The sequence below is a fragment of the Hippocampus zosterae genome, chromosome 7, assembly GCF_025434085.1.
Source record: "Hippocampus zosterae strain Florida chromosome 7, ASM2543408v3, whole genome shotgun sequence".
In the NCBI taxonomy this organism is placed as follows: Eukaryota; Metazoa; Chordata; class Actinopteri; order Syngnathiformes; family Syngnathidae; genus Hippocampus; species Hippocampus zosterae.
This window is the reverse complement of record NC_067457.1, coordinates 14,722,037-14,749,556: the sequence shown is the minus strand read 5'-3', so window position 1 is coordinate 14,749,556 and position 27,520 is coordinate 14,722,037. Positions and strand designations below refer to the sequence as shown.

Genomic DNA, 27,520 nt, shown 5'->3' with positions numbered 1-27,520 from the left:
TGTGGGCGTGGATGGTTGTTCGTATGGTTGTTCGTCTCTGTGTGCCCTGCGATTGGCTGACAACTGATTCAGGGTGTCCCCTGCCTACTGCCCGGAGATGGCTGGGGTTGGCTCCAGCACCTCCCACGACCCTAGTGAGGATCAAGCGGTTCGGAAAATGGATGGATGGATGGATGGTTTAAGGAAGAGACCGAACATTGTAAGTACTGTTTATGAAGATACATACCAGTTTAAAACTGTCAAAATCTATTGAGGGGATCGAACCCAAGACACTGTGACTGGAAGAGCAACGCTCCTCCAACTTAACATGGATGTATGCCGATTTGCAACAAGCAAACAAAGATGCATTTGTTACACATTGGCCACAATTGAAAACAAGTGCTAATCGTAATATTTCAACACTGAGTGTTCTTTTCTACCCCACAGAGGAACTCTAACTCGCCACCTAACTTCACAACCAACACTGACAACACCCACAAAGCGGCGCTAGGTCTTGGGTGTTCATAGCAAGTCCCGATACATTATATGGACCAACAATGTCATTTGCATAAACCAAGGCCTCGTTTGTTATCATTGATGTGATTTTCTTGGAAATGACACAGGCTTCGAAAGGGGGCTCCATTCGGCACGCCAACCCTTTCCTGAAACGCGCCCCAAAAACTCTCATAAAATACCTAGAAAAAGGCAAGTTTCTCTGGATCAGTGAATTAAAATCGACCAATGAATTAGAAGAGAAACATACAGAAACAAATACTACACTTAAATCTGAATTTCCCCATGTTCCATGGAAGACTCTTTTTCAGGAGAAGAACCGCAGTCCTCCTTTTGCTTCCTTAGTTGAAGTTCATGTACAATAAAGAACAATCATAGTTTTGGTTGTGTTTTACCTCTTATGGTATAGTATGGTTTACTTATGTCTTTACTGCATTGTATTTTTTTTACCAAAAAATGGTTCAAAGAAAAAAAAAAAAGTATAATTTTTGGGACTGGGATAGATTCATTGTATTTCCATTCATTCCGGGAAACATTACCTCGACTTATGAACGTTGCAAGATACGACTGGTCTCACCATAACCAATTAATTTAATAATTTCAGCTTCCACTGTAGAAGCTTTCCTCTTCAAAGTAATCCCCGAGGAGTTGAACACGCTTTCCGAGTATTCCCTGCCGTGCCTTCGTGCACTTCTACCCTAGAAACTGTTGGATGGGCACTATGAGTAGGCCAATTGTCATGGTGAACTAGCGTTGAGCTGGCCTCTTCTTAAATACTGAAAAAAAGCAAATGCTCAGAGATCTTTTTGGAGACGTGCTGGCTGGTTATCTGGACTACACTGAAGGGGAAAACTCATAGCTTGTGTTTGAAATACATCTTTTGTGACACCAGCACTGGAGGTTTTCCGACACATCTCACAAGTGAGGGTGCATTGAGGTCTTATGTGTAATCGAGTGTTTCGATAATCAGTCACTCTTAAAAATTTAATCTCCACAAAGGCAATTCTGGCATTCTTCGAAATGAATGACAAACCTCAATCTTGTCTTCTCTGTCATCACAGAAAGGGATATTCTTTCTCTTCTGCCCTCTGGTTCTCTGGTGACAAACAACAAAAATAATAATTGAATTAAAAGAAAAACAATTCTAAATAGTTTCCTTCGTGTATTATCTGTATTATTAAACAATGAATAGAATACTGTGTTCATTCACACAAAACAATAAACAAAATACAAAAGTTATGAAGACAATGAATTCAATAAAAAGGCACACAAACCTCGTGGGCTCACATCCACAAGGGGTGAAATATCCTTAGAAGTACAGTGAACTCCTCTACAACGAAACGTACATAGGCGAAAATACCCCCTAGTGTGAGAAAACTTTCATGCATGAAAGCCATTCCCACTTTTCTGCTCCCCCTATGACGAAAAGTCCCCCTGTTCCAAAATCTTTTTCTTTGCTCTTGCCTCACGAGATTCACTACAAGGAAAACAAGCCGCAAAAGTCTAATCCAAGAGCGACCTCTGACGCTTCATTCGGAAATGTCAACAGCAACCACCACACTGGTTGACACATGCGCAGGAGTCCAGGAAGTATTTATTATTGTTAATTTCAGATGCAGCACGAACGTTACATTTCTAAATGGCTACGAAACTGAACTTTGCAGACCAAGGAGTTAAGAAAAGAAAAACATTCACGCTTGAAGACAGGATAAAAGTAATAAAAATGAAAGATGGAGGAAGCAAAGTAAAAGACATTTTGCAAGAAATTGATGTAAGTGAAACTGAATGCTGATTGTAAATTTTGCAATTTCTTTCACGTTTTCTTTCTTTCTACACTGGCTATATGAAGTGTCAAATAAGTGTATGCTCATATTTATGCACTACATATTGGAATCCAAATAAAGAGTACACACATACGCTTTGTGTGTGTGTGTGTGCGTCTGTGTGTGTGTGCGTGCATGCGTGCGTGTGTTTACATCTGAGATGAAATTTGCTACAGTGAAAGCCCACTGTTGTGAAAAATTTCTTGCTGCAAATATGATTTCGTTGTGGAGGAGTTTCACTGTATTACCGTATTTTCACGACTATAAGGCGCCATTAAAAGTCTTAAATTTTCTCCAAAATGGACAGGACGTCTTATGGTGCGGAGCGTCCTTTATATGCGGTGAGTTCCAAAATCTGACTGACAGCCGACACGCTGTTTATATAGAGAAAAGGCGGAAGTGACTGTGGCCAGGCATGCGGGAGAGAAGTCGGCCAATCAGGGAAGGGTGGGCGTGTATATATACATATATGGAGAGGGAGAGAGAGAGAGGCGGAGAGAGAGAGGACAGGCAAGCTAGTCCGCCAATGGTGAAGGGTGGGCGTGTAAGTGGACGCCTCAAGCCAGTACCAACACTTGTATAGAGTGTGGCAATGTGCATTGTTGCAAAACAACTCCGGTTTTGGTTTCTAAGAACCCCTGAAAATAAATTCGACAAAAAGACACGCCTACGAAGCTCAGTTCAAACTTAAAGCCACCGGTTATGCTTTTGGCATGCGTGCCCATCTCACAGCAGCGGTGAAAAAAACAAGTCAAGCAAATGAACTCTGAGCTTGCCGTTATTCCCGGAGGCTTGACTAAAGAACTCCAACCGCTGGACATTGGCATCAACCGGGCGTTCAAAGTAAAGTTGCAAACGGCATGGGAACAATGGATGATCGGTGGCAAACACAACTTTACAAAGAGTGAGAGGCAGCGCTTGGCGAGTTACGCCACAATACGCAACAACGAGAGGGAACGCGGCGTTTTTGATGGATTACGGTACTTGCACAATTGTTCAATTCTTTCTACACACACACGCGCTACCAACATGTTTCGCTCTGTTCTTTTCCTTCAAATGTGGGAAAGCTTCACACGAGAGAAATGTTGACTTTGCTGTTGCTACTCCTTCTTTCCGCTCGGCAATGCGTAGCAACTCACACTAGCATGTGATGCATTCAATGACAACCGAGATGTGCAGTCCTCTGCTTCTGATACAGAGGATGAGGACTTTGATGGATTTCTGGGTGATGATTGATCGAAAAACGTGAGAACATTGTACGATGGCTAAATAAAATACACCCGAACTCAGTTCTGCTTTCGTTGCCTTTTTAAAAACGTGTTTTTATCTTATCTGTATGTCTTGGCATGCTACCGTATGCTTCAAGCTAACGTGTTAGAGTGCGCGCATGCATGCCGTATGTTTAAGCTGGCGTATGTTTTACCACTGTAAAACTGCGGCCATTCGTACGATGCGTCCTGTGTATGTGTAAAATACAGAAATGTCACGCATTAATGAGACTGAGGCCATTAGTACGATGCGTCGAATAGTCGTGAAAATACGGTACTTGTCTCCTTTTTCCTTCGTTTAGTCAGTAGTTAACTATGCTTTTGGTATCGTCTTCATTTGAGCAGATCTCACAGAGTAATTGTTTTTTGAGTTTGTGTTGGCGAATGCACGTGTCAATAGTGTCGGGCAGAAGCCCTTTAAGGTTAAAATTGGCTCCTGCTGACAATCACCACTAGGTGAAGTAGGAAGACGAACAGGGAAACAACTCAATGGGAAATGGATAGACAGTTACACTTTCTTTATATTCGGCGCATCGGAACAGAGGGTGCACTGTCTGCTTTTGAGAGGATTGAATGGTTTTAGGTGCGCCTTATTGTGCGGAAAATAGGGTATTCATATTTTTTTTCAATTTATTTCAAGACTTAGGATAAAAAAAGGGTCTGAACATGGCTGGTATTGAAAGAGATGTAATATATTACCTGCAATGCAGTTTTATCACACTATTTTGCTGATTTTCCTGTTATTATTCTTCCTTTTAAGTTGAACCAGACAAGAAAATTTTGTGAGGGGAAATTTACTGCACAAAAACCAAGACCATGAACATTAGGGGCCCGAACTGGTGACCGTGTCTCCAGTTGGGGCTCGCAGCGCATTTCCCAATGTGCCCTAGAGCTTGTTGTGCACAAAATCCCCTTTCTCTCATCCTGGGTGTTATGAGGGAACTCGGGTATCCACTTATTTACGCGTACACCGTAGGGAAGAATAAGCTAAGCGAACCACAGCAATAATCGTTCATGCTATGACAGTAACACAACAAAGAAGTTCAACTTCAAAAATTGACCACACCAAATAATATACAGTGGTACTTCTACATACGAACGTCTCTTCACACACAATTTTCAAGTTACAAAATGTCTCAATAGGAAAAAAATACAGTATGGGCAACTATTCCCAGCTCCGAATTTCCTGAATGCAAAATACTTACAGCTGTTCTGCCATTGGCTATTACCGAGCATCTTCCTGGCATTCCATTAGCTAAGTGTGTATGTGTGTCGACATACTTGGCCAATAAAGATGATTCTGATTCTGATAGACATGTGTTCCGATAGTTTGACGTAAATGTGAGTCACCCAGAAAAAGTGTTCAGCAGTTGGGCAATCGCTCACTATGCTGATGTTTGCCTTGGACATTTTCGAAGGATTGTTAAAAGCTGACAAAAGCAAATGTCCTTGGATCAGTTCTTTACAAAACACCAGACAATAAAAAACTTCTGAGAGAGAACATGAACTAAAGACAGCAGAAAACGATGGTGAAAGTGAAATGACCATTTTTATTCTTTGCTTTTTTACATTATGCACGATTCTCATTTATTGTGCAATGGTCTAATTGTAACATGTACTTGTTACATATTTTGACACATTTTTATGCTTCAGGAAACATCTATGTCTGAATTTATTGGGGGAGGCGGGGCTTGGAACTAAGCATTTACATGGAAAACGGGTCTCTGCTTACAAAATTTTCTTGTTAAGATAATTCTTTCAGACCCAATTAATTTTTTAAGTTGGGGTACCACTGTATAGAAATCAATGCCTTGGAAGCTTTTATTTTGAAGTTTTGTTCCCAGCAAATTGCGGCCTAACGGTTGACTTGACTCCTCTTCCAGCGCCATCACAAATGGTTGCTGCCGATGTCAACAATACATCATCGACTGAAATAACTTTCAATTGCTAACTAAGAGCATTAAAAAAAGACAATTACACTGCTACTGTATTGTATGGCGCCTGTTGCCAGCGTTTAGCGGGGGCTGCACACAGCTGTCACATATAAAAACTATATCAGGACTGCCAAGCTGTCAAGCTTTTGTCGGATCATTCCTCACTTTGCTCATGACTCTGTCTCAAGTGTTGAATTTTTCACTCTCGTTCACGCCAAACACACTTTTGTATTTTCATAGACAGTCTTCTTTTGTTGGTTTAGCATAGTCTCGGCTTTTGTACCATGCGCGCTTTGTTGTTTTTTTCCCCTTGTCTTTTCAAGAAAAGCAATTTATGTTTATCTTGATCCTTGCCTTTTGCAAGCATTTTTGGTTTGTCTCGTTTTTCTGGTTATTGTACCTCGCGTCATTTGTTGCACTTTGTCGGTCTTGCACATATTTGTATTCATAAACTCTTTTTGTTCAAATTCAATCTGAGTCCACATTTTGCGAGTCCGCCTCAATTGCTTTATGGATATACATTACTGTAGGCACTACATCATGGGTAAAAGCTACCCGATTGCACAGTGTGCTCTCTTTTTTTCCCCCCATCAGCAATGCAAAGACTAAACAACACATCTCGGGACTGTTTGCGTTTGCTTGTGGAGCTGCTGGGCAATAACTTTTCCAGCAATCATAAATATCAACAACATATTTAACAGACAGTGAAAACAATTCCATCTGTCGCTTTTGGTTCTATGATACACACCAGATGGAATACTTAGTGTTAAGATCGCTTCCTCTGGGGGAAAAAAACAATCCTTCCCAACTGCTCCTTCATTCTTGTGTTTATTTCATATTTGTTATGCACCGACCGGTTGTCTCTTAGAGCAGTTTGGCTAATCATAAGCTGATAGATGCTTCGGTGAATAGATTGAAACTCTGCTCAGGTGAGGATATTAAAACTGCTGGCAGCTTGAAAATCAGAGGCAAATTCAAGCTTTTAATGAAGTACCTCTGAGCATCTTTTACAAGTGTGAATTGTTTCACAGCAGAGGATATGAACAGAATGCCAGTCACAAGACATTAATTTATTGAACATTTACTGCTGATTCATGACGTTGAAATAGTATTCTTAAGGGGAATTTAAGTCAATTCTTGACTAAATGCGGCCCCTCAAGTCGAATAATAATAAAATAATATTGCATTTGTGGAATATGATTTGATGAGCAAAATCCACCCATTTTTATCCATCTGAGAGTGCCCGCCATGTTGCCATTTCTTGTTGACTGACAAAAACATGGCATTGCCTCAAGGCTCAACGACACATGACCAAACCCAGAAAACAGGTGAGCCATGATTAGTGTTACACCCCCCCCCAAAAAAAAGTACAAAGATGAGGCCCCAAAAGTTTTATAGACTGGTGCGGCAACATGAGCCGTTACAATGACAAGCGATTGAGTGGAAGAGACTAAAGCTTCAAAAGAGAAAGGAGGTGCTCATGATCTTCGACACCATCGTTTGTCCCACGAGGAGAAATTTATATTTTAAATTATACTTTGTACTACTGTACTTGCTTATAGAGCATCCACAATATGTGGAAGCTCACGTGATGACACCTGAGAAACGTGTCAGCAGGCTTGCTGTGTATACTGTGATAAATAGCTTGAGTACATGATTGTTAGTACCCGGACTTGCTCAGGTTTTGTTTTCTTTATGGCTGCTGTCTTTTGACAGAAATTAAATCGATTCATCAATTTTATGATATGATACATGCACACATGAACAAAACCTCAACATCAGATACAGTGAAACTACAATGAAACCTACCGTATTTTCACGACCATTCGGCGCACCGTATTGTTGGGCGCAGTCTCAGTAACGGGTGCTATTTCTGTATTTGACACATACACAAAACGCACTTTATTATTGGGCGCAGCCAGGCATGGTAAAACATACGCCAGCTTAATTAAACATACGGCATACATGCACGCACGCTAAAAACACGTTTTTAAAAAGGCATCGGAAGCAAAACTGAGTTCGGTTGCACTTTATTTAGCCGTTTTACAATGTACTCACGCGACTGGTACCTGCTAGGGGCGTGCCTTTAGCGTCCCTTTACACGCCCACCCTTCACTCATTGGCGACTGGTACCTGCTAGGGACGTGCCTTTAGCGTCCTCTTACACGCCCACCCTTCACTCATTGGCGGACTTGTCGTCACTCACATCCGCCTTTTCTCTGTATGAACATCGTGTCGGCCAGAAGTGCTCTCAGTCAGGCTTTGGAACTCGGCGCATACACGAGACGCTCCGCATTATAAGGTGTCCTGTCCATTTAGGAGAAAATTTAAGTCTTTTAATGGCGCCTTATAGACGTGAAAATACGGTACACGGGGGAAAATACCCCCTAGTGTGAAAAAATTTTCAGGCATGAAAGCCATTCCCACTTTTCTGATCCCCCTACAAGGAAAAGTCCCCCCTGTTCCGTTATACATACATGGTTTCGTTGTTGAGAAGTTCCACTGTAATGTCATTTTTGTTAGCGTTTGTAGACATCTTTAAAACAAAAGACATTGTAGACGTTTGCTGTTCCCACGTGTGCTTTATCTGGTCTTTAACCAGAATAACGTTATTTTGACTTCGTTTGCCAAACAAGGAGCTTGGTTGCGCATAACTATTATTAAATATCTTTTCACACCCACATGATGCAAAAGAGAGGGTCAAGTGAGCTCCTAAAGGGTTTAATACCTTGCTCAAAGGCACCTTTGTGGTACTCAAGATGCATTTCTACAGCTCGCCATTAACCAATTCTGCTGATTTACGTCAGTAAGGGACCAGATTTGCTTTTGGACTGCATCAGCGATGGGGTCTCTTTATTTTGTCTCCAGATCAGGTCTTGAACCCATATCTCAACGTCCCCAAGCCCCATCCAAAACAATGCAGAGCACGTAAAAGTTGCTGAGATGTGTCATTGCTTTTTAAAAAAAATATATTTATTTTTTTGGTAGCTCAGACCGACAACAATACTGACTGTTAGGAGTGTTCTTGCAACAAGAATTAAGTTCTCTCAAGTCCCAGGGGAGTGTGAGGAGGTCAAATATTGACAGTGAAGAAAAAGCAAAGGTGAATGACGACCCTGCTTGGTGCCACAAAGCTGTCAGATACAAATCTTGAAAGTCTCTGGAGGGCGGGTGTAAGAAGCTCACTGATTAAAGCATGGTCAGCTCAGATAAGTAGGATCCAGAGGAGGGTTCAGTAAACAACCAAAAAAAAAGGAACAGCATGGTCAATCCACAGTCGATGAACTAGCTTGCAATTGAGCGACCTCCGTACACTTCTCTGTTGGTGCCCTAAGATTGTCACAAATGTTTCACATCACATTGTAACTCACGAGTAAAACACTTGGTTGCAGATGGTGGATGATGCCAAAAAGCAAAAGTTATGACAGGGTTTGCTTGTAAAAGGTGACAATAGCAAAATGCATTTTCCCCAGTGTGGGACAAATAAAGGATATCTTATTTATAGGTAATGCTGGATTGAAGTATAAATCTGGCGCTATCTGGTGACTGATGCTGATCCTATACGATATGATTTGTGCAGCTTTCTACAATTAACGCAAGGCGTACTGGTACGCACAAAGCAAAATGGGTAGACGTTACAATCAAAATATAGCACTTGCCATTGTGGTTTTTCCTGCGTTCTAAATTACATGTTGGCCGCCTCCGGCTAATGTTGTGCCGCCCCCAGCCAGACCGATTGATATCGCTCAACACAGCGTAAAGCTCCAACTGTGCTGATTGAGGAATTGATGTCCCTCTGCGGCAGCTTTGTATTTTAACTACATTGCATCATTGCATCACTATGGAGGCACTATATTAACAGTAGTGCACAGGAAAGACCTGAAATAATTACCAAAGAAGAAACGGATCAAACCAAGTTTTTTCTCTCCCCGCGAGTCAGGGAACGGTACAAAAAGGTAAATATTGTCAGTTTTTTTGCATCCAAGCATGCCGTGTTGGTGAAAATAAGTTTCCTACGTGTCAAGGTAACATTATGATTTTTAACGCTGCAGATATGGCAGGGAAAATCAGCCACCTTTTTATCTTAAAGCGACCGCCAGGTCTCGCTGAAACAAAACAGAGATATTAATGAAACGGGCAGTTAAAATGTAACAATTCATGGTGGTGATATGTGGAAATTTGGTCTGAAACAATGGTGATGCCAAAGGCCGGAATGCAGGACACGATGAGTCGGCGAGGCGAGGCTAAATATATTCACCTGGCACCAGGCACACTGGTGGCGCACAACACACCTGTTGAGCAAGTGTGATACAGACGCACAATGCCGAGCCAGAGAAATACAGTATCTGCAGTACATACTGAAACAATACTTCACAATATTTATAATTTTATGTGTAGCTGTGGATGAAATAGCGAAGCCTATGGTAAAAAAATTCACAAGAGTTGCACAACTCGCCTGGTATATTCATGCGAATGGTAGTGAGCACTGCCTTTCAATATACAATAGACCCACGCTATTTGCGGGGAATCGGGACCGGGGCCAGCCTGCAAATAACTCCAATCCGGGAAAAACTGAAATGTACTGTGTGGGGAATTTAAATTTTTTTTAAAAATCCCAAACCTTAATTTTTTCAAAAAATCCAGACACACATTCATTATGCATTTTCCAAAGAGAAATCGGGTGAAAATGGGGGGCTGGGCGACAATAAACCAAAGGAAATGGCCACACGCTGACAATACTTTTGGAGTGGTATGTGTGGTTTTAATTTTTACATGATATTAATGGCGGATATTTGTGACAATTAATGTTAATTAGAACTGTGAGGTACACAACTCAATGCAACCATTTGTTTTTTTACCGTGCTTCATTTGTCATTTAAATTGAAAACATGTTTTGTTTGTAACCGAGTCATACTGATTTGATACTTCATGTAATATATGCCACTTAATAATGTTACCAAACTCACTGCCTCTATGGTTCATTTATGATGGTGAGTTTTCACTCACTGCTGTTTTAAAAGCGCAATCAAAATTCAAACGGCGTCATTCGATTTACTGTATAACCGCACCATGAGAATGATGTGTAAAAAGAGGCCCTTTAATTGGATTTTTTTCTCCATTTTGAAGTTTGCAGGGAGTCAATACGCACCGTGCCTCTAACTTGAGGTTTTTTGGGCTCTGGCGACATCTCTTGCGGGATGAACTTGATCGGTCCTTTGATCTGCCTCCTGGACCGCTTGGTACCGTCAGGTAGTGTCTCCATAGCAATGTCAGCTTCATCGCTGCTCGCCTGGTCACACTCTGAGCATTGCCTGAGAACAACAAGATCATGTCACATGATACAGTGAAACTCCTCTACAACAAAATCATGTTTGCAGCAAGAACTTTTTCACAACAGGGGGTTTTCACTGTAGAAAATTTTATCAGATGTAAACACACACACACACACACAGACACACACACACACACACAAACATAAGTTTACTCTTTATACCAATAGTGTATAGGTATGAGCATACACTTATTTGACACTTCATAAAATCAGTGTAGAAAGAAAAAAAGGGAAAGAAATTGCGAAATTTACGATCAGTATTCACTTTCACTTACATCAATTTCTTGGATAATGTCTTTTATTTTGCTTCCTCCATCTTTTCATTTTGATCACTTTTACCCTCTCTTCCAGTGTTAGAGTCGAAAAATGTCTATCGTACGATAAATCCCCCTGTCATGACTATTGCAAAATAAAACGAACCTTGCAGCTACTTCGACATTTCTGTGCTTCTGAATCATCAGGCAATATTTTATTGGGCTTTGGTAACTGCATGACTGAGCTGACCAGGAGGTGGCTTCATTCAATGTCATCACGTTTTCGCAAAAGGGGCAGGGAAGCCCACTTTCACATGGAATCCAGAGAGGCCCATTCGGGACAAGCAGTGTGTGTGTGTGTGTTGTTACTTAATTTGATGCAACTTACCAGTAGCTGTTCTTGGTCTTCTTGGGCATGCGTGCCAGTGGTGGTTCCAGACAACCCAAATGATAGTAGAGTTTGCAGGTGTCACACAGCACGAGCAAATGTTGGTCTTGGTTCTTCTTACAGATGCCGCAGCTGCCAGCACAGGATGTTGTTTATGAGTAACAGCTGTTTACATGTGTCATTATGAAGCTATATAATGTAGCAAATAAATTCAACAAAAAATGTCTTTCGGCAAGTGTGAAGGGAGACCTGCCTTGGTGAAAAGACAGAACAACATGGTTCGTTCTTTGGAGTCTTTTCAAAAGGATTAAGAATTGCTCTGATTCATCATATTGATTGCGTCTACTGAGAGCGAATTCATTTTGGGGAATGTTGAGCCCTAACAGTTCAGTGAATGCCGAGTGTATTATCAACACAGATTTCTGTCTTTTCCGCATTATAAGGCGCTTTGGAGTATAGGGCGCACCTTCAATGGATGGCGTATATTAAAACCGTTTTCATATAAAGAGCGCATCGCATTATAAAATGCAGAGAATAGAAGCTACAATTGTGGCTGCAGTTGCGATATTGCATCCACTAGATGGAGCTCTGCTAGAAGGAATAAAATACATCTTTATTTATGTAGAGCTTTTACAACCGCTGCAGCGAGAACAAAGCGCTTTCCAGAACATTTCAAATGTTCTACGTTCAAGAAATCAGAATATTGATCCATGTATAAGGCGCATCGGCTTATAAGGCACATTGTCAGCTTTTGAATAAATTCCATCATTTTAGGTGTGCCTTGTAGTGCGGAAAATATGATAATAAACTCCTAATATGTGGACAGTTCTAAACATTTTTCATTGACCCACCTAGCAAGACAACTACAGCGCAGTAACAAAGTTCTGCCCACTTCCAATGTGTTTTATTTTTAGATATCCTGCCACCCACTTAAAATGTTTCGTATTATCAAACAAATTCAAATATTAGACAAAGTTAAACAAATTAAACGCAAAATGTAGTTTTGAAATTATGATTTAGTGCTTTAAATGGGAAAAGCCACTTCTACCTGGTTCGACGTGGAAAAATGAATTGCACCCTTTAAAAGTGGCTTATCACATTTATTTTTGAAAAGTTGAGTTTGATTTCATTGACTATACTTAAGCCCCAAGACTACTTAAACCAAAATGTCTCAAAAAGCTGAACTGAACTGTCATTAATTAGTAAAGCAAAGAAATTTCATGTGAATGATTTTTTTTAGGTTCAAATGACTTTTTTAATGTTATATAACTAATATCTAGCTCGTTACTCATTCGTAATTAGACCTTAAACTTGAAAACAGGCTAAATGTGTAAATGTGTAAAAGTAATAGTAAGAGGACAAATACTTTTTCATGTTTGCCACCGGTTCAGGATGTCCCCCCCCCAGGATACCCCCCACCCTCCCTTTTGCCCGAAGACAGCTGGGATAGGCTCCAGCACCCCCGGCGGTCCTTGTGAGGATAACGCGGTTCAGAAAATGGATGGATGGAAAATTAAAAAGAAGACTAACATCATTACTAACTGTCCACACTAAATCTTTCAGTGAACTGAGTGCTTTTGCATTTATTGAGACAATTGGGACTCGACTGAGAATCATTGTCATTCATGCTGGAAGGGAGGCAACTGCTGTGATCAAGCCGTTTATTTTTTCTCCATTGATGAACTGAATTGTCATTAATTTGTAAAGCAAAGATATTTCATGTGAATGATTTTTTTTAAGGTTCAAATGACTTTTTTAATGTTATATAACTAATATCGAGCTCGTTAGTCATTCGTAATTAGACCTTAAACTTGAAAATAGGCTAAATGTGCACAAATAATAGTAAGAGGACAAATACTTTTTCATGTTTAAAGTTCATTTACCAGAAATTCAAACAACAGCATAATTTAAAAGAATGTCAGCAAAAGGAAAAAAAAATACAAATCAAAATCTCAACAAAATGCGTGAAAATCCACCATAATTAGCATAAATACCATATTCCAAATTGCTGTACAAAAACGGAAAATGGCAAGATGTCCTGTTGTGTCATGCCGCCGGCCCTTGGTATTTATAAAGTAGGTGAACTAGGATTTCAATGTGTGCGATTTTCCCACCTGTAGAGAATTGCTGGCAGGCTGGATGGCTTCCCTTGAGTTTCCCCCTCTTTTTTGCTCGACTTCCTCTCTTTGGGGGCTTTTAGAACAGCTGGAGTGTTTAGTTTCTGAGGATGGCGGAAGAAACACATTGTTCTAGGGCATAGTTCCAAACGTTGGCATGTTACATCCATGAGCCGCAGCCCTGCACTTGTTTGGAGTGACACCGAGTTTGCTAAACTTGTTAGCATATTCTTTATGCTATAGTTATCTGAATAACTCTTAATACGTTACGTGAACATACCAGGCATGTTCTCAGTTTGTCGTTTATCCGGCATGTAACATTAGCATATCGTACACTTATTCAGTCTATTCTCTGTGTTTATTTTGGTTTGCATTTCAATATGACATGTCTATTCTTGGTGTTGGATTTTATCAAATAAAATTTTCCCAAAAATGCAACTTATACTCCAGTGCGACATATGTTTTCTTTTCTTCTTTATTATGCATTTTATGTCCGTAAAATACGGGAAGAAAGCACCTTAGCTCAGTCCCTCTTTACCAACAAAATCCGTTATATAAAATTTTCATAGGTATGTTAATAACCTAGGCTGTTAGTATATGTGTGAATAAAAACGTGAAAATGACTATGGACCCTTATTGCAAACTGTGGTGCCAAAATAATTGACGACCAAAGTGTAGAATTTGGATGAAAAAGGAACTCTCTCTCTCTTACCATGCGAACATTTTTTCTCATTCTGCAATTCGTAGCATATGCTTGTCACTATTATGTTTTTTAATTGGCTCTTTCATATTTTCATAACCTCAAATTTGCTCTATTGTATTTGCTGCCATGTGAATTCTGACCGATCTGACAGACAAATGCTCATTTTGTAGCAAAGTCACTGATGATAGCTAATCATCTATCTCCAGCATGTGACTCCACCTTTCCTTCACCTGTTCTCTGCTTTCACTGCAGATAACGTCATCTTCGAACACCAAAAGTACACATCATCGTTCTGCTGTCCTCATACATATCTTGTACTATTCTGCCACTCCAGACCTCTTCAGGCAGTACCACAGTTCCTTCTCTGAATACCCCGTCATCGGCTTTCTCTAGATCCACCAAGAAAAAAAAAATACAGCTCCTTCTGACCTTCTCCACCATCAACAGCCTCAAGGCAAATAATGCACCATGGAACTCTTCCTTGGCATGAAACCATAATGTTGCTCACAAACAATTCTGTCCCCCCCCCCCCCCCCGAGTCTGGCCTCCACTGTTCTTCCCCATAATACTCCACTTACTGTCCTGATTATAAAGCCCGGGGGACATTCACGTTGCACGCTGGTGGATATTTTGTGTTGTGCCCCACAGGGAGAACCAGATCGGAGGACATGCAGGCGTACAAGGTGAGATGTCAGAGTGAAGGAGAGCACAAAGAAGCAGGCTAACATATTTCCAAAATCTAGTTGGCTTTTTTACATTGCTGTTGGTGACAGGACTCAAACCTTGGCTCTGCGATTCCAATGCCCAAATCCCTACAGATGAGATCTTACACGGTAAATGTAATTATTGTCTATAGAATTATTTTGAATGAGACGAAAGACACTCCAAAGAATCATGAATTCTTTCGGGGAACCTAGATGTGCTTTGTGGGGACTTTGGACATTGAACATACACAATGATCCTTCTTGGTTGCCACAGAAGTGAAGAGAAATGCATTTTTATAAGTTGGCAGTTCTAACTGGACATGTGTCACTCCTTGCAACCGAAAAAAAAATTCGTACAGAAACAAACAAACAGTGGCGTGAATAATGTTAAATGTGGCTATTCTTTCTTGTATGTATTGTAAAAAAAAAATCACAGTGATTGGGATGGAGGTACATTAAAATGATGGATGTTTCGTGTGAAAAGGTGGTACAAGTACCTGGCCAAGGATGTCCCCAAGTAGAGTCCACATAGCATGGCCTTCACTTCGTAGATCTCCATTGACATTTAGAAGCTCCTCTAGAGATTCGCAAAGCTTCAAGTATTCAGGCATGACACAGGAGAAAACATTAGATCAGAAATGCAGCACATGTAATTTAATCTTCCAATTATTGTCAGTGCTTTACGGGTTGTATCCACTACATCTCTATGCCATAACAACAATTACCGTAATTTTCAGAATAAATATCACACTTTTTCATAGTTTGGTAGGTCCTGTGAAATACTTGGGTACAACGATATCAAAATTAGACCTTGGACTGGCAGCCAAAATCCCTCTTCCCTAATTGTGTTGACTTTGCTTTGACAAATAATTCAGTCCATTCAGCACATTTTAGTTAAGGTAAGACATTTTATACTAAAAAAGAAAATGTGTCCATAGTTAGAAGCAGAAGTTTCATCCAACAGGAACTTCAAAGTCAAGGTCATCTTTATGGTCAATTATGCTTTATGTATGACATGCAGCATAGATGAAATTTCTTCCTCTCAATCCTCAGTGCAAATATGTATGCAAACATGATGTTCATTAAACACACACAGGCAAGAAAAGATAGCAGCTACACTGTACAAAAAAAGACATGTAATCTGAACAGTATACACGATATAAACAATATAAACAGCATAAACAATGGCACTTGTGGCTATTGTAGGCAAAGTGAGGTAGTGCATTGTGCAAAACTTGTTTGCTCAGTGAACACGAGTGCGTTCGAAAATTAACTCGACCCCCCCCCCCCCCCCGCATTAATTTCACTAATTTCTCTCTTTTGGGGCCCTCTGAATAACCAAATGTCACATTTGAACAACACTCTGCATTTCTGAACAGTCAAAGTGAAGCAATGCATGCTCGCAGAGTATTTCCAAATGCATCCCTTAATTGCATTGGGGAGGCGGCCCGGTAGTCCAGTGGTTAGCACGTCGACTTCACAGTGCAGAGGTACCGGGTTCAATTCCAGCTCTGGCCTCCCTGTGTGGAGTTTGCATGTTCTCCCCGGGCCTGCGTGGGTTTTCTCTGGGTACTCCGGTTTCTTCTCACATTCCAAAAACATGCATGGCAGGCTGATTGTACACACTAAATTGTCCCTAGGTGCGCAAGCGCATGGTTGTTCGTCTCTGTGTGCCCTGCGATTGGCTGGCAACCGGTTCAGGGTGTCCCCCGCCTACTGCCCGAAGACGGCTGGGATAGGTTCCAGCACCCCCCGCGACCCTAGTGAGGATTAAGCGGTTCAGAAAATGGATGGATGGATGGATGCATTAGGGAACGGGGATAAGTCTGAGCTCTCCTGTTTTTGGTCGCAGTTTCCCCCCAAAAATGTGACATGCTCTGGAGCAGTGGTTCTTAACCTGGGTTTGATCGAAGCCCAGGGGTTGGGTGAATTGGTCTCAGGGGTTCGACGGAGCCTTTGCCATGGAGAGTGCGACACGCCTGACTCAACATGTCAATTAGTTATAAAACCCGCTTGGCCATCGCTGGCTGCAGATGATCACTGAACATTGCTTGTCCAGTCAGTGCTGCAGGAAATTTAGTTCGCTCAGTAGTCACCGTGTGACTGTCATGATAGTACGTCGCACAATTTAAAATAAAAAAAACTAAAAGAATCAGAATCATCTTTATTGGCCAAGTATGTAGAACACACAAGGAATTTGTCTCCGGTATAACACGCTGCACTCGTATCATCGTAAAAAACAAAATCATTGAACCATTTTAGAGTAACCAGTAGTTTTGTAGTACCTTTTTGTAGTGCAAGAAGAGTGACTACGTCAGTGACTGTTTAAGGAGTTAATGGCTAGAGGGAAGAAGCTGTTTAAGTGTCTACTGGATTTGGTGCGCATGGATCTGTAGCGTCTGCCTGAGGGGAGTGGTTGAAAAAGGTGGTGGGCAGGGTGTGGGGGATCCAGGAGGATTTTCCATGCCCTTGTCTTGATTCTTGCAGTGTGCAAGTCCTCAAGAGTGGGTAGGGCGGTGCCAACGATTTTCTCCGCCGTCCTAACTGTCCGTTGAAGTCGGATTTTGTCCTTTTTTGTGGCGGCCCTAAACCAAACCGTGATGGAAGAACACAGGATTGATTCGATGACTGCTGTGTAGAACTGTCGTAGCACCTCCTGTGGCAGGCCATGCTTCCTCAGCAGCCTCAGGAAGTACATCCGCTGCCGGGACCTTTTCAGGATGGAGATGGTGTTGACTTCCCACTTCATGTCCTGGGAGACTGTGATTCCCAGGAACTTGAAGGTCTCGACGGTTGACACAGGGCAGTTGGATAGTGTGAGGGGCAACTGTGGAGAAGAATCTTTCCTGAAGTCCACGATCATCTCTACAGTCTTGAGCATGTTCAGCCCGAGGTTGTGTCGGCTGCACCAGAGCTCCAGCTGCTCCACTTGTTGCCGGTACGCAGACTCGTCGCCGTCTTTGATGAGACCGATGACCATGTTGTCGTCTGCGAACTTTATGAGTTTGACAGCTGGATCTGTTGAGGTGCAATCGTTTGTGTAGAGAGAGAAGAGCAGTGGAGATAGGACACATCCCTGTGGGGCTCCAGTGCTGGTGGTGTGTATTGATGATGTTGTTGCTCCCATTCTCACCTGTTGTGTCCGTCCCGTCAGGAAGCTGAGGATCCACTGGCAGATCGTAGGGGACACACCGAGGTGGAGTAGTTTGGGGATGAGGAGTTGCGGGATGATGGTGTTGAACGCAGAGCTGAAATCCACAAACAGAATCCTTGCGTAGGTCCCTGTGCTGTCGAGGTGCTCGAGGTTGTAGTGCAGACCTATGTTGACTGCGTCTTCCACAGACCTGTTTGCCCGGTAGGCAAACTGGAGAGGGTCCAGCAGGGTCCAGTGACGTTCTTTAGGTGGTTCAGCACAAGGCGTTCAAAGGACTTCATGACCACAGACGTCAGGGCGACAGGCCTATAGTCGTTCAGTTCCAATGTTGCCGATTTCTTGGGACCTCACACAGCTCCAGGGATATTTGTGTGAAGACAGGAGCCAGCTGGTCAGCGCAGACTTTCAGGCAGGAGGGGGACACTTTGTCGGGCCCCGGAGCTTTCTTGATCTTTTGCTGCTTGAAGAGCCGTCTCACGTACTGTTCATGGATCTGTAGTGGAGAAAAAGAGGGTGGGGGCGGGGGGGGGGGGGTAGGTAGAGTGGTTTCTGGTAGAGGTGGGTGTGTGTGGGAAATGGGGGTGTCCTTTTCAAATCGGCAGAAAAACATGTTTAGTTCATTAGCAAGACCCTTATCATTCACTGTTTGGGGGGGATGGCATTCTATAGTTAGTGATTGCTTTCAGGCCATTCCACACAGATGCAGTCGTTAGCAGAGAACTGGTTTTTCAGCCTCTCTGCATAGCTTCTCTTAGCGATGTTAATTTCCTTTGTCAATTGGTTTCGGGCGTGTTTGTACAGTGCCCGATCTCCACTTCTAAATGCGGCCTCTTTCTCTTTCCTGAGTTGCCTGAGTTTGGGAGTAAACCTTGGCTTGTTATTGTTGAAGGAGCGGAAGGACTTCGTTGGTACACACATGTCCTCACAGAAACTGATGTATGATGTTACAGTGTCTGTGTATTCATCCAGTGTGCCCGTTGAAGTTTCAAAGACGCCCCAATCAGTGCAGTCTAAGCATTCTTGTAGAGCTAGCTTTGCTTCATCTGTCCATTTTTTCAGAGTCTTAACAACCGGTTTAACATGTTTGAGTTTCTGTCTGTATGTAGGTATTAAGTGGATTAAATTGTGGTCAGAAAGACCCAATGCTGCACGGGCGACCGATCGGTATGCATTTTTGATTGTTGTATAGCAGTGGTCTAGAATGTTGCCTTCTCTGGTGAAACAGTCGATGTGCTGCTTATATCTGGGAAGTTCACGGTTAAGATGTGCTCTATTAAAATCGCCCAAAATGATCAGGGGTGACTCTGGGTATTTTAGTTCGAGTTTGTTTACTTGTTCGGCTAGCGTTTGTATCGCCGTGTTAGCGTTAGCTTGTGGCGCAATGTAAACACCGACTAGTAAAAAGGAGGTGAACTCACGTGGCGAGTAGAATGGCTTGCAGTTTAAAGACAGCGACTCCAGGTCCGGGCTGCAGTGTGCGTCGAGCTTCGTGACATCAGTGCACCATTCTTCGTTGATATAGAAGCAAATCCCACCACCTTTCGATTTCCCTGATAGCTCCGTGTCGCGGTCGGCTCGGAGAAGGCGGAAGCCGGGTAGATGTAGCGCGGAATCTGGGTGGCGGTCACTGAGCCAGGTTTCAGTGAAGCAGAGCGCAGCAGAACGTGCAAAGGTTTTGTTGGTCTTTGTGAGGAGAAGAAGTTCATCCATCTTGTTTGGCAGAGATCGTAGATTAGCAAGATGGATCGATGGGAGCGGGGTTCGAAATCCGCGCTGCCGGAGCTTGACGAGCACGCCGGCTCGCTTCCCCCTCCTCCGGCGGCGTTTCCATGCTCCGTACAGCGCAGCCGCTCCGCTCGCGATTAGCTCCAAAAAACCTTGTGGATTTTCGTGTGCTGGTGAAAAAAGACCGAGCGAAGACTCCCCAATGCGCAGCAACTTTTCCCTCGAAGAAACTATACTTGTCTCTTGAAATTTTTTTATATCTTGAATTTTTAAAAAATATATTTATTTTTCACTCATGAAGGGTTTGGTGAATGTGGTACTGTATATGAACTGGTTGGGTTCGGTACCTCTAAAAAGGTTAAGAACCACTGATCTAGATAAAGGCCACCGGGACCAAACACCATAACTTCAATTTTTTTTATAGAAATTCAAGAAAATCAGTGCCATCCAGTCCTTGATTTCCTTTGTATAGGGTAAAATTGGCTACAATGAGAAAGAGTCTTCTTTCCTCAGTCTGGCGCAGATCTGACAGTCATCTAGATGGCAGTGTAAGGAAAAAACATGTTTTCGTAAGATGGAACCCAAAGGTAGCAGAGGCCCCAGATAGGAACCCTGTGTAACACTATATGACAATGGGGCAGTGCTGGACTCAAGAGTAATGAAGTCAGTCAAATGGGTTCGAAATCACTCAAGAGTGCTACCCTACCACTCATGTCCTCTTGGTGTTGCAAACGAACCATTAGAATACAGTGGTCCATTGTACCAAACACCGCAGTTCGAACGAAACAAGACACACACAGTCTCCAGTGTCATTAGTCACGAGGATGTCATTAAGAAGCTTGTAACAGGGCTGGATGGAAAACTTCAACGGCATTATGTTCACAGCAGAGGAGCACATAACTCCCAACTCTGGCATCCCTTCACCGGCTCCCACTACATTTCAGATTTTTTTTGAAGATTCTTTTCTTGGTTTTCAAAGTCTTAAATGGTCTCGCCCCACCTGACCTCTCTGTGCTCCCCCTCCCCTGAGCACCTGCCCAGTGCCTCAGGTCAGCCGACTACATGCTACTCGAGGTACCTAGGACTAAGCGGACGCTGACAGGGGAGTGTGTCTATTCTAGTCCCTCTCTGGAATGACCCTTTTCTTAATACACATTTGTATTCTTTGGCTTTTGCCTCAGCTTGAGACTCAGGCTTGTTTTCGAGTTTAGAGGTGTTTTATAGAGATGGGCGGATGAATCCTTGCGAAGCTTTTGAGGCCTTTGCATTGATTTGAAAAGGGAAAAAGATGGAGGAGGGAAATATAATTTTTGTTTTAATATGGTTTATATAGGAGGAAAAACATGACACAAACATTCTTAACGTTTTCTAATGCTGTAAAAATGTGTAGAGTAAAATTTCAACACTTCTGTCAACGAAGATTTGCATCACAGCCTGAGACACACAACGGTCCACGTGAGCTACGTAGTTAACACGCTGCAAAAGTGCGCCGAATGCCTGCGTCTGGTCTTGATGAAGGTAGGTAGACGTGCATGTGTAAGTGCGTCCGTATGCGAGCGTGGGCAGTAACGGGTCAAATCGCAGGAGGTTGATTGATCGAAAAGTCAAAACAGGATGCAGTACAGGGAAAAATATAGTATTTGTAGTCAATTTGGTCATTTTGATAGTAGGCTAATTACCGTATTTTCACGACTATAAGGCGCCATTAAAAGTCTTACATTTTCTCCAAAACGGACAGGACGCCTTATGGTGCAGAGCGTCTTTTGTATGGGCCGAGTTCCAAAATGACAGCCGACTGACAGCCGACACGCTGTTTATATAGAGAAAAGGCGGAAGTGACTGTGGCCAGGCATGCGGGAAAGAAGTCGGCCAATCAGGGAAGGGTGGGCGTGTATATATACATATATGGAGAGGGAGAGAGAGAGAGAGAGAAAGAGCACAGGCATGCTGTGGAGCAGTCCGCCAATGGATGAAAGGTGGGCGTGTAAGTGGACGCTAAAGGGACGCCGCAAGCAGGTACCAACACCTGTATAGAGTGTGGAAATGTGCATTGTTGCAAAACAACTCCGGTTTTGGTTTCTAAGAACCCCCGAAAATAAATTCGACAAAGAGACACGCCTACGAAGCTCAGTTCAAACTTCAAGCCATCGGTTATGCTTTTGGCATGCGTGCCCATCTCACAGCAGCGGTGAAAAACCAAGTCAAGCAAATGAACTCTGAGCTTGCCGTTATTCCCGGAGGCTTGACTAAAGAACTCCAACCGCTGGACATCGGACTTTCAAATGTGGGAAAGCTTCACACGAGAGAAATGTTGACTTTGCTGTTGCTGCTCCTTCTTTCCGCTCGGCAATGCGTAGCAACTCACACTTTAGCATGTGATGCGTTCAATGACAACTGGGATGTGCAGTCCTCTGATTCTGATACAGAGGATGTGGACTTTGATGGATTTCTGGGTGATGATTGATGGAAAATTGTGAGAACATTGTACTATGGCTAAATAAAATACACCCGAAACCAGTTCTGCTTTCATTGCCTTTTTAAAAACGTGTTTTTAGCTTGTATCTGTATGTCTTGGCATGCTACCGTATGCTTCAAGCTAACGTGTTAGCGTGCGCGCATGCATGCCGTATGTTTAAGCTGGCGTATGTTTTACCACTGTAAAACTGCGCCCATTACGACAAAAATACAGAAATGTCACCCATTAATGAGACTGCGCCCAACCGTACGGTGCGTCGAATAGTCGTGAAAATACGGTAATAGCTAATATAGATGCATACAGCATGTGTTACCTTCATTGCAAGGCTTATAGAAGGCTTTTGTTTTTTTGCGGCTCCGGACATGTTTTTGTTTTTTTTTGTCCAATATGGCTCCTTCAACATTTTGGGTTGCCGACCCCTGCTCTAAGTAATTAAATTGAAGTGAATTGATTTGTATTCCAGCATAATATCGATACATTCAGTCTTACATTTGTGTCGTCTATTTCTAATGATCATCATTTACATACTGTCTGCAAGGGTTGCAACACTTTGACACTGTAGCAGTAGCATGGTTCAATGTCATGTCCTGTCACCCCAGTAGATTTTAATAAAAATGATTTGGATATGACACAGTGTGTTGTGAAGCAAGATGACAATATCTCAACACAAGTCGTCAAGTCATATTTTTTTTTTTTATGCACAGGCACAGGGGCTACGGAGCCCCTTTGGCATACAATAAGAAAAAAAAGTTGCATTCCCTTGCAATAAGTCAGAAATAACACAATCAATGTGAGGGAACGCAAAATGGGGTATCTTTTTTGTTCCATGTCATCTTAGAGCCTCCGTATTGAAGGTGTTGCGGGTTTGGCGTCTCCTTTCGGCAGTCGACAGTGTGACGTTATTTCCGGTGTCTCATTGCCGTGCATGAAGCCTCACACGTCATCAGGACATGATAGATGTGAATTGAGTCATCATTTTCGATATTAAAAGCAGAACACACTGGATGGAAACCTTGAGTGCAAACTCGAGATACACATGGAGTAAACGCAGTGAATAAAATAAAAGAAAAATTTGTGGGGGGGATGACATTTTTGGTTTTTAAGTTTTGCAATGAAAGGATCTGCAACCTAATCGAGTCTTATTACAAAATAAATTAATCTGTTCCAATACTTTTGCCCATCGAAAGTTGTGCATGTAAAAAGTTACCTTGAAAACAGCTAGTTTTCAGGTGTTATTAACTTTTTTTTAATGTCTCACTGCTTTGTGGGAAGTACTAATCACGTTTTTATCACAGCTCCGTCAACTTTGTTTGAGCAAATCCAATGCCGTGTAGGAATCATGTACCTTGAAAGTATTTTATGGTTGGAAGGTGACTGCCTTAAAAAAAAAAAAAAAAGCTAGAATTGACATTTAAAATTGAGATTAATTTTGTTAAATCAAAAACATACGCGATTGATTGCTTGATAAAAACCGAGTGGTTTAGGTTGTCTGCTCACCTTGTTGTACTCCACGTGCAGTTTGTCTTGCTCATTCTCCAGCTTGTCTTTTAAGCTCTTCTGTTCAGAGATGTTGTCCTGGATCTGGATCATTCGCATATTACGCTCTGAATAAAATATCGTTTATTAGCCTAAAAATCCATACCAAGTGTACCAAAGACATTTTATTTCTTATACAATTTGTATACTTGTAATGTTCTCAGCAGTGGCATTATTTTAAATAACATTGAAAGCCACTCGATAAATAACTTATTACGGTAGTTTTTAACCAATCATATTCCAGATAGCTTGTGTTGCCAGTTAAACTAAACTTGCTCGGGGCCTTCAGATTAAACAGAGCAGGCCCCTGTGCGCATTAAATGAAAGGGCACAGTCAGATTGCAATAGCCAATCAGATCACGAGTCTGCGTACCAGGGCCAGCACGAAGGGCTTATGTCGACACTGGACGAACGCGTTCGGTGATTGGATTAGCGCCTGCTAGAGGGAGCTGTTGCTGCATTTTGACCCAAAATGGCCAAAGGAGAAAACTTGATCTGGTTGCAGGACTACTTTCCACAATTTTCAAGACGGACCTTCCACTGGATTTACCAATTTAAGTTGTTTCACCAAGGCAGCAAGGAAACATCAGAGCACGGCTGGGCACTTACAAGCTACGGTGCGTTTAAAATGTTTGGGGACACTCGCGTAGATCTGCAGCGCAGTGAACAGGCACGACATTGGTGAGTAAATGAATTTTATTTTACATTTCTTCCTTTTATTTTATTTTGTTAGTATTAATGGTCACGATATAAAATGACAAAGATACAAAAATGTGTCAAATAAATCAGCTCACCTGCAACTTATAGTGCCGCATTGTAGTCAGCTTTGTGCACTAAAATGCGTTCAACCTCAGCTGCTCAAGGTTTTTAGTTATTTGCTGTTGTATAGCCTATTCTCAAAATGCAAATGACCTGTTAATTTTATTTTCAAAGAATAGTTTGTTTTGTTATTGTGTGGTTGGTGTCTTATATGAAACTGCGACATTGCGCAATTTATTGGACAGACTTGTTTATGATCACACAGCGTAATTTGGGTGGCATTTTATTTAGTATTTTTTAAATTTTTTTATTTTTGACAATATATGTAAATTTAATTTAGTTTCCTGCTCTTAATTGTGAATGCATACTTGATGTTGTTTTAAATGCTCCTGAAATTAAGTGCTGCCTGACGAGCCTATATTGTGTTAATGTACAGTATGTGACGTCACTGAAGGCCTAAGCTTCAAATGCACAGCTCGCCACTGGTTCTCAGGTATGGCATCTCTGCCTCATCTGGCATCAAAATTTAAGGGGGGTGAAACATTTTGTGAGACAAGAATTCATGACATTTGGAAATCGAGACTCCACAAGCTACACAGAATAGTAAGCTCTAAGCAAATGAGACCCTGCACCATCAGTTTCTTTGATATTATAATATTTTGATTACAGTTAGGTCCAGAAGTATTTTGACATTGACTGTGTGTTTTGTTTGTTTTTCATTACTTTTACAAACAAAATGATTATAAAAAAAACAAAACAAAAAAACGTTGGGTTCATGGAAGTACTATATTTTCTTACCTAAGTAGTAATTGACAAAGTCCGCGGTGAGCGCGGGCTGCTTGTGTTTCCGCCGACCATCCATGCTCGCATTGGTGTCAGATGTGTCCACCGGGAAAATGTCTGTGCTGATCCCCATTAGCTCTGCCTTTCTCATTAACTTTCTGATGGCTGAGGCACTAGAGGTCAGAGGTCGCGGCAGCTTCTCCCTTGGCACCCACGCTTGAGGTCGGGTGTTCCTGGACAACTCTGCTTTTGTGCGGTATTGTTGCAGGCGGGTTGTGATTCGGGCCTGTGGGCGCAAATGCAGAAGTCATATAGTGTTTTTTATCTTCTGCTGGAGGGCCTCACATTACATCAAATATCTGCCATCATACCTGAGCTTCAGGAGTGAGCTGTTTCTCTCTCTCAAGCAGAGACACCTTACAGTAAGACTGCAAGGCCAAGTAGTTTTTTCTTTTCCACTTCCTATCAAAGCGATCTGCATGCTGCTTGCAGTAGGCAAAAAATGGATCGGCAATATCCTATTGGATCACAAAATATTGACACTAATTTGAATGTTACAAACACATAAAAATATAAGTGCAGTGGTACCTCTACAAACGTCTCTTCATACGAAATTTCCAAGTTACGAAATGCCTCAACAGGAAAATATTGCCGCTTGTTATGAAAGAAATTTAAAGACATGAAAGGTACAAATACAGTGTGGCCTGCTCCTCGCAGCTCCGGGTTTCCTGAATGCAACATACTTGTAGCTGCTCTCCCATTTTCTACCACGGAGCATCATCCTGGCATCCCATTGGCTAAGAGGGACCTCTACCATCTGTCTCCATGTGTGTCAATAGATAGGCATGTGTTCATACAGCGTCCTTGTCATTCCTCTTCTCCTCTTCTCGAATTTGGACCCTCATTTTGAATACCTTATTTAATTAACTCAAACTTGGCAGTATTGTTAAATTGACAAACAGTTGTCCAATTGATAAGGCATGTACTTTCAATAGAAGATAACTTAATTGGGTTTCTAGTTAATTTATTAAATTCTTCATTTTATTCACATGAGGTATTATAGTCAAGTCAAGTCAATCAACAGTATTTATAAAGCACTTTCAAACAGCCATCGCTGCATACAAAGTGCTGTACATGGAGCAATTTAACATGCACAATAAACCGTAAGGCAAATCGGTAATAAAGGCGGTATAAAGCACCAAACAGTAAAACCAAGAACGAATCCAAGTCATGCTGAGTCGAATGCCAAAAAATACAAGTGAGTTTTGAGGAGGGTCCAAGGACATCATTAAATCACATTAAATTAGGCAACTCATCAAAAGGTTGTTACTACGCACAAGAATTCATAACATATATATATTTTTTTTCTTCATTTATATTCATATGTCAAGTGACATATTTGGTGTTGGTGTTTCTTGCAGTAGCAAAATTTATTTATTAATGATTAAATATTTATTGTTTTGAGTTTGTTGTTCATTTGAGTTGAATTAGTTTTTTTAAATGACAATTTAGTTTAGATAACAGATTTTGGTTGTGTTGTTTCTGGTTTAGGCAGATGTCAACAAGTCAACTCAACAGTATTTATAGAGCACTTTCAAACAGCCATCGGTGCATACAAAGTGCTGTACATGGAGCGATTTAACATACACAATAAACAGTAAGACGAAATGGTAATAAAGGCGGTAGAAAGCACCAAGCAGTAAAATCATGCTGAGTCGAACGCCAAAGAGTACAAGTGAGTTTTGAGGAGGGCTTTAAAGATGGGCAGCGAAGAGGCTTGCCGAATGTTCAGTGGGAGGTCATTCCAGAGAGAGGGACCAGCAACAGAAAAGGCTCGATCCCCTCTGAGCCTCAGTTTAGTTCTTGGTACTTCTAACAAAGGCCGGTCCACAGACCTGAGGCGCCGGGCAGGTGTGTAGGGGCGGATGAGCTCAGAGAGGTAAGGTGGCGCAAGATTATTCAGAGATTTGAAAACAAAGAAGAGGATCTTGAAAATAACTCTTAAAGGAATGGGGAGCCAGTGAAGGGATGCCAGAGTAGGAGTTATGTGCTCCCTCTTACGAGTACCAGTC

General features: G+C 41.9%; 1 protein-coding gene across 5 annotated transcripts in view; it reads right to left on the bottom strand.

Moving 5' to 3' along the window:
- phf14 (PHD finger protein 14) overlaps nt 1-27,520 on the bottom strand; it is a 115,296-nt gene that overhangs the window by 66,734 nt on the left and 21,042 nt on the right. For 4 of the 5 annotated variants that reach the window (XM_052071055.1, XM_052071058.1, XM_052071059.1 and 1 more), the window contains exons 8-15: nt 25,820-25,966; nt 25,464-25,734; nt 23,868-23,974; nt 15,513-15,608; nt 13,606-13,712; nt 11,492-11,623; nt 10,667-10,829; nt 1,526-1,588 (exon numbers count right to left, since the gene is read on the bottom strand). In XM_052071055.1, the coding sequence (XP_051927015.1) occupies nt 1,526-1,588; nt 10,667-10,829; nt 11,492-11,623; nt 13,606-13,712; nt 15,513-15,608; nt 23,868-23,974; nt 25,464-25,734; nt 25,820-25,966 (1,086 nt within the window). Of the gene's footprint in view, nt 1-1,525; nt 1,589-7,326; nt 7,391-10,666; nt 10,830-11,491; nt 11,624-13,605; nt 13,713-15,512; nt 15,609-23,867; nt 23,975-25,463; nt 25,735-25,819; nt 25,967-27,520 lie in introns of all 5 variants that reach the window. The other variant, XR_007963216.1, reaches the window with a different exon arrangement.